The 13,200-nt window shown below is 52.7% G+C and overlaps 1 protein-coding gene across 1 annotated transcript in view; it reads left to right on the top strand.

Moving 5' to 3' along the window:
• PKD1 (polycystin 1, transient receptor potential channel interacting) overlaps positions 1 to 13,200 on the top strand; it is a 98,726-nt gene that overhangs the window by 72,344 nt on the left and 13,182 nt on the right. The window contains exons 22-35 of the mRNA XM_040589968.1: positions 2,162 to 2,306; positions 3,154 to 3,756; positions 4,250 to 4,406; positions 5,767 to 6,019; positions 6,639 to 6,834; positions 7,937 to 8,107; positions 8,559 to 8,702; positions 9,047 to 9,257; positions 9,627 to 9,753; positions 10,650 to 10,766; positions 11,151 to 11,200; positions 11,376 to 11,578; positions 12,203 to 12,308; positions 13,002 to 13,120. Of these exons, the coding sequence (XP_040445902.1) occupies positions 2,162 to 2,306; positions 3,154 to 3,756; positions 4,250 to 4,406; positions 5,767 to 6,019; positions 6,639 to 6,834; positions 7,937 to 8,107; positions 8,559 to 8,702; positions 9,047 to 9,257; positions 9,627 to 9,753; positions 10,650 to 10,766; positions 11,151 to 11,200; positions 11,376 to 11,578; positions 12,203 to 12,308; positions 13,002 to 13,120 (2,602 nt within the window). The remainder of the gene's footprint in view (positions 1 to 2,161; positions 2,307 to 3,153; positions 3,757 to 4,249; positions 4,407 to 5,766; positions 6,020 to 6,638; positions 6,835 to 7,936; positions 8,108 to 8,558; positions 8,703 to 9,046; positions 9,258 to 9,626; positions 9,754 to 10,649; positions 10,767 to 11,150; positions 11,201 to 11,375; positions 11,579 to 12,202; positions 12,309 to 13,001; positions 13,121 to 13,200) is intronic.

The raw sequence follows: 13,200 nt of genomic DNA, 5'->3' as shown, positions 1-13,200 counted from the left end.
GCTTGTTGACATCATTAGGGTTTCTGTGGTGATGTACTAAGTGTTGTGAGCTCTGCCCCTTGCCATGCCACCAATCTAGCAGACGTTGATAAGATGATGTATTCACGTGCTGGAAGGCAGCACCTCGAAACTGTGTGCTTTTTCTCGTACCAGCCCTGGTGTGGCAGCTTACTAGCAAGCAGGTTCCTTCGCTTGCAGATGGAGACTGTAGGAGATGCCACAACAGACTGGAGAAGCACTGGAATAAATTGTTGGGGGAGTCACAGAATCTCTGAGGACAGGCTGGACTCCTATCAGGAGTAACACAAGTAGAGCCGGACCTGCCTTGAGCCAAGGGACAGTGCCAAGGACTGATGTTCCTTCCAGCCCTGTTTCTACCATACAAGATTAGAAACACTGCTCTGCTCTGCTGCTGACTGGAAGTGCTGTGTTCCCCAGCCAGTGTGCAGTTTCAGCTCCCCGGTGCTGGGGCTGCTGCCTGGTGGATTTAGGAGTGGCTTTATGTGTTTTGTCAGATGGGCAGAGGGAAGAGAGCCCAGTTATATAATGTGCTTGGGGTTTGGTGGTCAGCCAGTCTGCTCTGGCATGCTCTTCCTCCCTGCCCTCCCAGATCTTTGCTTTCGGGACTGGAGTCTGGTACCCTGGCCTTGGCTGTGCATCACCTCCCCAGCCAGGTCAGCAACCTTGCTCAGCAGGAACAGGCTCTCATTGAAACGATGGACAGACTACTGCATCCCACCCACAGAGTCCTTATTCTGCTGCTGCTTTCTCTGCTTCACAGGCTGGAAACCTCAAAAATCACTTCTTTCTGTTCATCTTTGTTCAGGGATTTTGGGGTTCAGCACATGTCATTCTGATGCTGGGTTGGTTTGTTCCTGTGTCTCTGACGTGCTCTTGCCTTGCGACTTGATCTCGCTGTGGAAGCTTAGGTCTAGAAATAGAAATTTTTTTTCCACGGGAAAAGCTGACACTCCCGGATTAGTTTGTGCTCTGGTTTGGAATGAAAAGCTTAGAAAAACAGTAATCTAGAATTTCCCAAGCGGTTGAGACCAGCACGGAGTTCACACATTTCCTTTCCTGTAGAAGTGTCAATCAGTGCTGATACTTTCTTGATTTTACCTACAGAGAAGAGGAAAAATCAGAATGAATTTCTCCTGAAGGGGAAAAAAAATATCTTAGTCGTCTTAGTCAATTCTCCTACCTAAGTAGTAGCAGCTCCCCTTGGGTGGTTCTTCCCCATAACCCTTTTTCTTCCTCAGCTTCTTGATAGCTGACCGTGCCTTGTGGACTGTAATTTGCACAGTATGTCCTTGCTTAGCTTACAAATAAAAGCAGAAGAGGGGGAATTCTAGACCTGCAGATGCTGTTTTGATTCTTCACCAAAACATATGGTGAATCACGTCTGAATCCTATGATGCTTAAAAGAAAAAAGATGAATAAAAGCTAGGAATGGGTTTGTGGTAACAGCTTCCATGTGTTGCCTCAGTCCCTCCCATCCAGCCCTTGAGAGTGCGGGGAGCTCCAGGCCATGGCTAGAACATTCTGTTTCTTGGATACATCTGGGAGCAGAGGGAGGGACATCCATCATGCCTGAGTGGCAGGATCCCTCCCACAGCTTTCAGGAGTATTTGGACACTGAAATGGATTCAGTTAGGGCTAAATCTTGCTTCCATTGAAGATAGCAGAGTGGATGGAGGAATCCTATCCAGCTGCTCCTGGTTGATTTCTGTAGGAATAGTGTGTGGCCCTGAAGGGGTCCTCATGAGATACAACAGCAGGAGAGATGCTTGGTCCTTATACGTGAATTCCAGGAAACATGAATATGCTGCCCTATGTTGCTCTTTCCAACCCTCATGCAACCTCCACCAGACCCTTGGCATGCCTGCCTGTACACTGGCAGATTGTAATGTGAGGGGAGGTGGATGGAAGAGTCTTGGAGATATCAACAGTTTCTTGGCGTCTCTCAGTGTGAGCAGAGCAGCCACAGTCTCTGCAGTCACCTCATAGGGGCTGGAAGGAGCAGGGGTGACTTTCAGAGTGCAAATGGTGTTTGAACAATTGTTTGAACGAATTGTTGAGGGACTGAGCCAGCTGAACTTGCCCACAGCTGCTTTTGTCTTTCCCTGGGGTGTGCTCCTTCAGACTGTGTTTCCCTTTGCAGGTGGTGAGCAAGGAACTGGTTTGCAAGTCATGCCTGACAAGGACCTTGAACAAGCTGGAGACCATGATGACCATTCTACAGGGAGAAACGACCCAGGGCACTGTGACACCAACTGGCATCGCTGACAACATCCTCAATATCACGGGTGAGTTTTGTTCTTGCAGGGACAGGTGACAGTTGACCAGGTACTGCTGAGGGCACAGGTCTCCCTGTGCAAGGAGGTGGGCAGAAGTCTGCTGAGAGCAGCTTTGTGGGCTTTCTCCTGTACCATTAGGAGTTTGGCCTTTTCAGGCTGTTAGGAGAATCACAGCTAACATTTGGAGTGTGGCACCCCAGTACTTTCTTCTGCTTGCACTTTTCTCAGGGTTGTCCTGGCTTTGGCAGCTGTCTCTGCAGACATTTAAGTATGACAGTTGTCAATAAACTCACTAATCGTTCAGGGAAATCCCATTTTGTAAACAGTAACAGCTATGGCTTCCAGATGCTTGCCTTCATGGTTGCAATCTGAAGGGTACCAAGCTTCACTGGGGCACCTGTGAACACTGGGTGGGAATTCCCACCTGGTTACCCTGGGAGGAAGCAGACACCTTGCTTGTACTCCTTGTTACGCGTTTCTGAGTGTTCTCGACTTCATAGTGCAAAAACATAGTAACATATGTTTGCTTTATCTATTCCTTCCCTGTTTCCCAATCTGCCATTCTAGTCACTATACAAGAGGAAAATAAAGCCTGTTGTGATCAAGTACTCGACACCAAACTTTGTAGATTAGCTGAGAGACTGCAGGAATTGCTGACAGCTCTATTTTTAGCTATGGGCTACTGAACACTTTGAGTGCAGAAGGTCACGTGCACAGTGTAGATTTACAGTGAGAAGACACTGAGGAAAGACTTGTCTGATTGTTTTGGGAAGGTATCAGATGTTATCTAGACTGTAGCAGTTATCTAGGCTATTTACCACTTCCTCTGTTTGCACCTTTATTTCTCTCCTGGCAGGTGACCTAATTCACCTTGTCAATACAGTTTCACAAGAGTCCAAGCCCCAGGAGCTGCTTGCTGATTCCCACAATTTGCTGCTAGCTCCCAAAGCCTACAACCTGTCTTCCAGCCTGATGCGCATCCTCATGAAGTCTCGGGTGCTGAATGAAGAGCCTCTTGAGCTGGTGGGAGGAGAAATTAAGGCCACAGGCAAGCGGTCTGATCCCTTTAACTTGCTTTGCTACGAAAACACACCAAACTGCCAGTTCTCCATCCCCCAGGCATTCAACACCACCCTTTCCAACCTGACGGATGTCATTCAAGTCATGTTCCAAGTGGACTCCAATCCTTTCCCTTTTGGTTACATCAGCAACTACACCGTGTCCACAAAGGTCGCCTCCATGGAGTTTCAGACACACAACGGGGTGCAGATCCCCATTGGGAGCCTGGACTCAGAGAAAGCCATCACCGTTATGGTGTCAAACAACACAGATGCTGACAATCTCTCTGCTGGCACTGAAGTCATCGAGGCAAGAACATCTGTGAACTTAATTGTGATTATGGAAAGCAACAACAGAGAAGCAGGGCTGCACTTCCAGCTCACTTACAGAGTCCTGAACGGTAGTGTGGACAGATCCAACTTTCTGTGCTCTTTGCTATTTCTTCCCCTGGGAGAGGAGGGCTGGGTGTTGCAGCAAAGGAGACCTCTGTCAAGAGGTAGCTGGTGTGGGAGGGGATGTCAGGTGTAGCCAGCAACCACATGGTTGAGTTTCCATCTGTCGCAGGCATTATCCAGTTCCCAGTGTAATCCTTGCCTGTGGATTGTGGCATGGAGAAGCCTTTTGTTTTTCCCAGCCTTTCTGTTGAGCCACATCAACACTGGAGGGAGTTTGTCCAGTCCCTGTCTTGGTCAGGTGTAGTGGTATCATGAGTCTCTTCCTTAGGGGTCGTCTGAACTGCAGACTGAGAGGGTGCAATCTGGAAGAGCATCTCTCCTGGCTTTCTGCATTCCTGATACTCCTCCCTGAACATCCACTGCTGGTAACAGGCTTGTCATTGAGCTCTCCCTGTTTTTTAAAAGTACTTTTTGTTTTCCCTCCCTGTCCCCACACAGATCGCTACATTGCAAGCGAGCCTGAGCCATTCATTATGGCTTATCTCCATCACGAACCAGAGCCCAACGAGCACAACTGTAGTGCCTCTAAGAAAATTGGCCTGGATGCCCTGGCTGGAAGTGACCACAAGCTCTATACCTTCTTCACTTCACCCAGGTAAGAGAAGCCTCCCGTGTAATACCTGTCACCCACATAGGCCTGTCCCGTGGATGTATGTGAGGGATGCTCAGGGCCTTGCCATGGTTCATACCAGGCTACTTTGCAGGGCTGGTGCTGCTGTAGCTATTCACAGTGCTCCTCTGTCCTCGGAGGAGACAGCTCTCCCGGGCAGGGTGCTGCAAGCTGCCATTCCTGCACCCCTGTATTGGCACCTCTTCAACCCTGGCATTCCCTCCTTCCCAGATATCTGCCGCTGGTGCAGAAGCAGCTCAGTGCTCTGTGATTTGCCTTTCTGATCCAGGTGAGGGAGGGTTCCCCTTTTTAGAGCTGTAAATCCGGTTCCCTGTGAGTGTCACGAGCCCTGATGATGAATCTCCCCACACTGCCCTTTTCTCTGCTCACTTGCCTGATACTTACTGTAGTCTGATTGCTGCTTGTCCAAGCTTTCATCCTCCGTGCACTGCTGATCCCAGAGCTGCCCATCTTTACCAGGACTCTTTCTCCGAGGGACTCCCACTGACCTTTGCACATTCAGGGCTTGCTTCGTGCAGCTCATGAAACCATTTCCCAGAGCAAAGCACCACGCATTAGCCTAGTTCCTGATCTGCAGTGCAACCTGCATGAAAGCACCTCTGTCTTCAGAGCTCATCTTCCCAATGTGTGACAGGAGGAGAACACATTTTCCCTCCTGGGCTCCTGTTTACCCTGCTTGCCTGCTGTGTGGCTCATTAAGCACTGCTGTTGAGTTGTTGGGTTTTGCAGCAAAGCTCTGTTCCTTTTATCAGAGCAGTCAATCTTGTGACTTCAGTTGCTGACTTGCTGCCTTGCCTGGGAGCTTGTGTGTCTGTGCCTCGTGTTATTTATGAGCCATTCTGAGGCATTATCTGAGAAGAAAAGATAGGCAGCTTGGGAATAGGTGGGGCAAAAGTGGAGCCACTGTTGTGTAAGTTGATACAGCTTCCATGGCTTTTGATAACAGAATTTTCGAAGAGGGATTAATCGTCCTGATAATCATATCTGCTCCCAGCCAAGAATCATAGAGTAGCTATGTAAGTGTTGTGTGGGTCAGTGGGACACAGGGAAGGGCAGGTGGGAGAGCTGTGCAAGGCTGCCAGCGCAGTAAAGGGGATGTGCAACATAGTGCTCCACGTGCTGAAAGATAAAGCAGAATTGAAGTGGCCTGTAGAACCCCAGAATGTAAATTACACCACATTCACTGGGCTTTTCCTCCTCGTTGTGGGCTTACTTATCTCTGCAGCAGGGTGCTTTCCGTGGGCACACCATCCACCAGAACAGGATTAGTGCCCCTTCAGCAGGCGAGTTAATAAGGCCTCCTTGCTGTCTTTCCTTTCTCCAGAACGGATGACACCATCCAGAAATACTACTTCAACATCACGAACCATTTCAGCTGGTCCCCGGTGGAGGTGACTCTGGGGCTGTACACCTCCCTCTGCCAGTACTTCAGTGAGCAGGAGAAACGGTGGAAGACAGAAGGGATCATCCCACTGGAAGAGACCAGGCCAGACCAGGCTGTGTGCTTAACCCAGCACCTCACTGCCTTTGGAGCCAGTCTGTTTGTCCCCCCAAACTCTGTCCAGTTCATCTTTCCTGTGAGTAAAACAAAGCAAAGCACTGTCACACAGAGCTGTGCAGTGTTACCACACACTGAACGGATTGTAGTCACCTAGAGGAAAGCCTTGGGCTCCCATTGACTTCACATTCAAGCTGGGTCGTGGTTGACTCGTGCCCAGCTGGCGCAAGTACCTGAGAGTCTTTAGGAGCTTTGTCCTCTGATGGTGAATCCTGGCTGCTGCAGCTAAAAAGAGACCTTTGCAGATGGCTTTGGTCTCTACCTGGACACCTCGCAGTGTGTTCACCTCCTAGCGCGATGCCAAACACTCCTCCCAGCTGTCACCCAGCACTGTTTTATCCCAGGGAGATTGCACCCGGCAGCTGCTCCCTGCCTCCCAGGGGTGTTCAGGCTCTTCCTAGCTTGCTCTGTGTGACGTAAGTGGGAGCAGAGAGCTCTCGGCAGCTGCTACAGCAGCTTTGGCCGGCTGCTGCAGTATGCTGCACATGGCCTGTGTGGGGAGAGGTCTCTCTTTGCAGGTGGTGTCATGTCGGTGAACGATGGTAATAGCCAGGAAGGAGGCAGCGTGACTCCTGGGGAATGGAGGGGGGTCCTCCTGGGGAAGGAGAGTGCCTTTCAAGATACATCTTTTCTTCTAGGCTCCAGGTCCAGGTCTCAACTACATCGTTCTGCTGACATGTGCCGTCTGCTTTGTGACCTACTCGGTGGCTGCACTGATAGTGCACAAGCTGGACATGATTGACATTAACCGAGTAGGGGTGATACCCTTCTGTGGGAAGAACGGGCTGTACAAATACGAGATCCTGGTGAAAACTGGCTGGGGCAGAGGATCAGGTTAGTCCCCAGTCTATTCCTGTGCTTGATTCCTAGTGTGACGTCTGTGTGGTTCCCCTGAGATCTCACCTCAGCACATCATGCACCAGATGTTCCCCTGCAGGGCCCAGAGTTGGTGTTTGAAGCAGCACTGAGCAGGCAGTCAGTTCAGGGCTTCCCACAGCATTCACAGTTGTTATTGTGTGATGATGGGGCAGGTCAAGAGCTGTGGAGAAGAGCGTACTGCCCCACCCCTTGCTGTTGGGGTGGGACAAGCAACTCCTGCTGGAAGGAACCACCCAGTACAGCAGTACGCCCAGCCTGCTTTCCCTGGCTGGGCTGTGGTTGCAGGAGCAGCCCAGAGGCAGTGATTGTTCCTTACTTCTGACCCTCTCCTGCAGAAGCATCCAGGCCTTGTGGGCCCTTTAGGTGGACCATTTTGCTGTCCTCCAGCATCCGTCACTTGTTCTGCCACCTGAGTCTTTCCCAGTGGCATGAAGGCAGAAAGCTTGGCTTTCTGATCCACGGCTGGGTTTGTAGCTAGAACTGCCAGAAACATCACCCTGGACTTGGAAATCCAGGCAGCTGGGATGTGGAAGCTCTAAGCAAGAACAGATTTGGAGTGCCACCATGTCACCGCCAGAAACATGCTGCCATTGATCTTAGTGTAACCACTGGCAGCAGCTTTCTCCTGAAGCTCTCCCCCAGGACCATCCAGGTTGAGCAGGTAGACCAAGGAGCATCTGGCAAATGGTACCGGAGAGAAGTCAAAGAAAACAAGTCTTTCAGCTACTTGGTGGAAAAAACATCCAGAATAAACATCTCCTCCCATTAGGGTGTTAGCAAGGCAAGGAATGTCAGAATAAGTCCCCTCCAGAGAGGAAAACCATGAGCATGCCAAGGTCCGTGCACCAAGCCAAACTGAGCAGCTGCCCTCCAGGCTGTGTGTAACACAATCCCTGGGTGTGAGATGGCTCTTGAGCACATTCCTTCCTCCCCAGCCTCCAGGTGGCCCTTCTGAAGGGTCATTGCATCTGGTACCAGGTCACTGACAGGAAGGCAGGGCTGGGAAACAGCTCCACCTTGGGTGGACTTCCCTAACTGAACCCATCAACTCTGGCAGGTACCACGGCCCATGTGGGGATCGCCCTGTACGGTGTAGACAGTAAAAGTGGTCACAGACACCTGGATGGAGAAAACGCCTTCCACCGCAACAGCCTCGATGTGTTTCAGATCGCAACAGAACGAAGTCTGGGGAGCATCTGGCGCATCCGCATTTGGCACGACAATAAAGGTGAGACGTGAGGGGGCACATGGGGCTGAGACAGCCATCACAGGTCACAACCGGGCCCTGGGCCAGGAGAGAGGTACCTGGGCCTACAGTCTGGACTAAGCCTCATGGGAGACCGTGGTGACCCACTGGCTTGGGGGAAGATTACTGGGGAGGGGGACGTGGAGTCTCCATCACAGGGAAGTGTGAAAACTGGTCAGCTGTCATCCCATACACATACGGTGCAACGTGCTGTGCACTGTGGCAGCGTCTGTAAATGTCTGTACAGCCCAGGAGGTGACCTGGCTGTGCCAAGCGTTTTGCTTGGGTACCTGCATTTCTGATCGATGAAGGTAGTGTCACGGGGTAACTTCTGCTGTCCCGCTGACGGGTGCTTGTGCTGCCCTCTCACCTTTGCAGCTTCACGCAGGGAATGTCTGACATGAAACACATTTCTTCATCTCTTAACTTTTAGGACTCAGCCCCTCTTGGTACCTGCAGCACGTCATAGTCCGGGACCTGCAGAGCAGCAAGAGCTACTTCTTCCTGGTGAATGACTGGCTGTCGGTGGAGAGTGAAGAGAACGATGGCATGGTGGAGAAGGAGGTTTATGCTGCCAGTGAGTGCTCAGCCCCTGGGGTGTGGGGCTGGGATGGCTGAGCAGCGTGGCAGTTCTTACCGTGTTGGGGAAGGGCCCTCGCAGCAAGAGACTGCAGAGAGCCCATAGAGCCTGCACACTGGCTCCTCCACGCTGCACTGATGTCTTGCACGGCCAGGTGCTCTGCTGGGTCCTTTGTGCCAGAGGACAAGGCATAGCAGGGACCCAGCTGTGCAGGAGGGGCCATATAGATGCAGCGTGGATAGTTCCTTCAACATCAGTCTGCCAGGAGGACCGTGGCAGGCCCAGCCGGGTCCCCTCTGCGGTGCAGCTGGCCCTGAGAGCCTCTCTCTTTTTGTGCTCAGGTGAGACAGAGCTGAGGAGCTTCTCCCGGATCTTCATAGCAGAGCTGCAGCGAGGTTTCTTTGAGAAGCATGTCTGGCTCTCCATGTGGGACCGCCCGCCCCGCAGCCGCTTCACCCGTGTCCAGAGAGCCACCTGCTGCTCCCTCCTCATCTTCCTCTTCCTCTGTGCCAATGCTGTGTGGTACGGCGTGGTGGGGAACGTACACCTCAGGTGCGCTGTGTCCCTTGGTGCTCTGGCCACTCCCTTACCTCTTCAGGGTCCCTCCTGCACTTCCCATTACGTAGGGCAGGACAGACCTTATGTCTGCTGGGAACAGGCGACTTGCTTGTGGCCCTGAGTCTGCCCTTCCCCTTCCAAAGAATGTGGGACCAGGAGATGGATGGTGGACAACCAAAGACAATCAGCAGTTTTCCCCCTTACCTGGTTTTGCCGTGTCATCTGTTAGTGTAGCCCATGCCCATTTCTTTCTGTACACATCTGAAAAACCCAGCTGTGCAGTTTTGTCTCACTGCTTGCTTAGCTGGCAGCCCTGAGTGCTCCTGCTAACACCAGTGTCTGATCTCTCTTAATTCTTTCCAGCAATGGGGCAGTTTCTAACCTGATCCCTGTTAACGTGGACACAGTGGCTGTTGGTCTGGTGTCCAGCGTGGTGGTCTACCCTCTCTACCTGGTCATTTTATTTCTCTTCCGGATGGCTCGTGGCAAGGTAACGAGAATTAGTTGCAGGCTGCCCGGGTGGCTGTAATGCCACCGAGTTTGCTTTTCTGAGGCTAGATTCTGCCCTTTGTGGTACATCACTTTTCCAGGTAGTCTCTGCATTTTTCCAGTTGTGCCTCTATGCTGCCCTGCACCATGGCCAGACCCTTGGCAAGCCTCTGCCTTCCCTCTTGAGCTGGGAGCAATCCCTGACCTTAGGGACAGATCACTGCCTGGACTCCAACAGTGCCCAGACAGAGACCAAAAGGGCAGATTTTAAAAGCTGCCGAGGCACTTACTCTCTCTTGGTTTCAGTATGTGATAGGTACCCAAATGCAATGTAAAGGTATGACTCTTCGCTGTATTGGCGGGAGTTTGAGAGATGCTCAGTAGAGCATTTCTAATGAAATGTCTACCCTGGGTACAAATTCAGCTGTCTGAGCAGAGCTGCGGTTAGGCAGCTCTGAAGGGATTAGCTGGGGATTTAATGACTAGTTAGGCACAATTAGCAGCCCCATTAGATACTGCAGCCAGCTGCTCAGTGACTGATGAGCAGCAAATGTCCCTGATATTTCTTGTTCCTGTAAGCACCTCTTGCTTTGCAGGAGGTTGCAAACTCATGTGGCTTCCTGAGGACTTGTACCTGAGCAGCCTAGATGGCACTGGGCTGTGGTACGTGTGGGCACAAGTGCCGAAGGTGCCTGTGGGGCAGTGGAGGACGTGCATGTGCCTGTTCTCAGCTCCCCTGGGTGGGCCGGGGGTCCCCCAGCCCTGCCTGTGCAAGTGTGGAGCTCCCCAGCAGAGTAGCGAGCTGATGAGATCTGCTGAGCAGCAGGGCTCCAAACCACTGTGACATTGTCACCTCCACCCCTCCCTTTTCTGCTCAAGCCTTCCTGTCTCCTGCAGGTCTCCATCAACCACACCCTGACTCACTCAGACCAGCAGTCCTTGGAGATCGACAACTACCTGGACTCCTCAATCCTTGACAGCTCCTTCCCCACCTTCCCTGGGCTCCAGGCAGAGGTAACCTGCTTTTCACCCAAAAGCTGGGCAGGCTGTACGGACCCAGTGTCCATCCGCAGCTGTCGGTGCAAGAGCTGATGCACTCGAGTGCTTCTGGCAGATACTGGTGATGGGGGAGAGCCACAGTCCTTCATCTCTCACCTGCATCTCTGCCCAGGGCAGTCCTGGGTACCGAGCACAAGCTGTCTCCAGCGACTGCTCTGTGTCTGTGAGCATGGGGATTCCCAGCGTGCCTGGGCGCTACCAGGCTCCTGGAGGCGTGGACCCAGGGCTAGCAGCAGCTCAGGCTCCAGGTTCCCAGTGATTGCTGATGTTAATAACCTGTTGTTTTAACCAGCCACAAAACAGTGTCATGTGCCTAAAATGCTTCTGCTTCCTCCACAGGCCTTCTCTGAGCAAACCAAAACAGATCTCTTCTTGGAGGACTCCAAAAGGTAAGTAGGTTTCTGAGGATGGAGCGAGTAGGTTAGTGTAGTTCACTGCTCTGGTAGACTGGGGTTGTGCTGTTGCCCTTCTAGACAGTTCCCTACACACTAGCACAATTGCTTTACTCATGCTTCCCATTTGCCCTGCATACCTAATTGCACCCATTCCTCTCTTTTCCTGCAGCCTCGTGCGGTGGCCCTCTAGTGAGGCCCTGCTCAGCTGGCCAGACCTCCTCAGCGACCCCTCCATCATGGGCAACACCATCCAGAAGCTGAAGAGGGGCCGGGCCAGCCGCCACCTTGGACTCGAGGCCCCATTGGCAACTGAGGAGGACAGCTTGTCGCTTGGTGTTCACCAGGGACAGCCTCGATATTTCTCTGCCTCAGGTGGGTGTGTGAGTAGCAATGGCTCAGTTGCTGTGCCAGGGTTTGAATGCCCCAGTGAAGTGCGGAAGGAGCAGTCTGGTCCCTACGAGCCCTGGCTTAACCCTGGAGAAGACAGAATAGCCAAATCTGCCACCATCACCACTGGCTTCAAATTGAAAGGCAGAGGAGGAGGGTTGTATTTTCTTAATGGGAAATCCAGTCTGGCAAAGCAGAAAGCCTGTTGTAGATCAGTCTGAAGTGAGTGGTCACCACTCCGTCAGCAGACTGGGAGCAAGGAGAGATGCGTTCCCATGGGATCTGAACGTTACAAAGCAACCAACGCTTCTTCACTGGTTACGAAGCCACAGTGTGTCTCTGAACCTCTGTAAATGGCTGGAGAAGGAGAAGAGCTTGGCCTCCTGTACCAGTAGTTTCATTTCAGGCTCTGCAGACAAGCTGGGGATAGACAGGAGCTAGAAGACAGGGATGAGGGGAGGGCTGTCCCATGAAGAAGGACCTCACCCTGGCCCTCCTTCTCCCCAGTTCCATCAATGTGGCTGAGCCAGAGCAGTACAGACCCATCCCCTGGTGCAGCGCTGGGTGCTGTGCTCCTGCCAAAGCTGTTTGCACACTCTCTTTCCCCAGATGAGGATCTGATCCGGCAGATCCTGGCAGATGGAGCTAGTGGCATCTCCCACTCCCAGGACCTAGGGCCGTACATGAGGGCTGAAACAGATCTGATCTCAGGCCTGTAAGTATTCGGGGAGCGGAGTCCCGCCCTGAGCCAATGCTCCTGTCCCTTGCCCTTCCATTCAGCTTCGCAGTGGCCAGTATTGCACAGCCAGTTCTGCACGCAGCCACAGTGAGCTGTGCTGGGTGTTGAGACACTGCAAATGCCTTGTCATTACTCATTATGTTCTTGCTGGCCATGATTCCTCCAGCCCCCGCAGCCAGAACTCCAGGAGAGGGCATGGCTACTCTTCCAGGAGCCACCTGGAGTATCCCCTTAAAGCCCCAGCTGAAGATGTGTCTTCAGAGCTTTGCAGGCTGCTGACAAAGTGCCGGGACATGGGTTCACTTCATGGCACTGACAGGAGGGAGAAGGGGGAGGTTGAATCTCTGTTGTGTTATTGTGCCCAGAGCTCCCTGCTTTGGGAGCCTGACCACTGCCCAGCCGGGCTGGCAGCCCACCGCTGGGTAGCCAGTGCAAAGTGGCAGATCAAGGGAGGGGACAGACTTTCAGCCCTTCCCTATGAGATGCCCGAGCAGAGCGTCTGTGTGCCTTGGCGGGCTGGGCCCGCTGCTGTCGAAGGAAGAGCTTGTAACTGGCCTGGGCGTGCTGCACGGGTGTCAGCACTGGAGCTCAGCCCACCTGGGTGCCATCCTGCTTACAGCAGAGCCAGCAGTGGCACGGCTCAGCAGTGGCATCCCTTGGCCTTGGCAGGTCCAGCATGCTCGGGGAGAAGGTGGAGACTGTCATGATGCAGAAGCTGAACGACAAAGGCCAGGGCATGGCAGCTCCTCCCAGGGAAGTGAACAGATCGGCCAAGTCGACGTGGACAGGTACCAGCGCTGCAGGGCTGTGCCAGCATCAGGCAGGGAGGTGGGGGTGCGTGGGAAGAGCATACAGCAGCACTTGGGAG

This window comes from Falco naumanni, chromosome 4 (assembly GCF_017639655.2).
Source record: "Falco naumanni isolate bFalNau1 chromosome 4, bFalNau1.pat, whole genome shotgun sequence".
Lineage (NCBI taxonomy): Eukaryota > Metazoa > Chordata > Aves > Falconiformes > Falconidae > Falco > Falco naumanni.
This window is presented reverse-complemented; position numbering and strand designations above follow the sequence as displayed.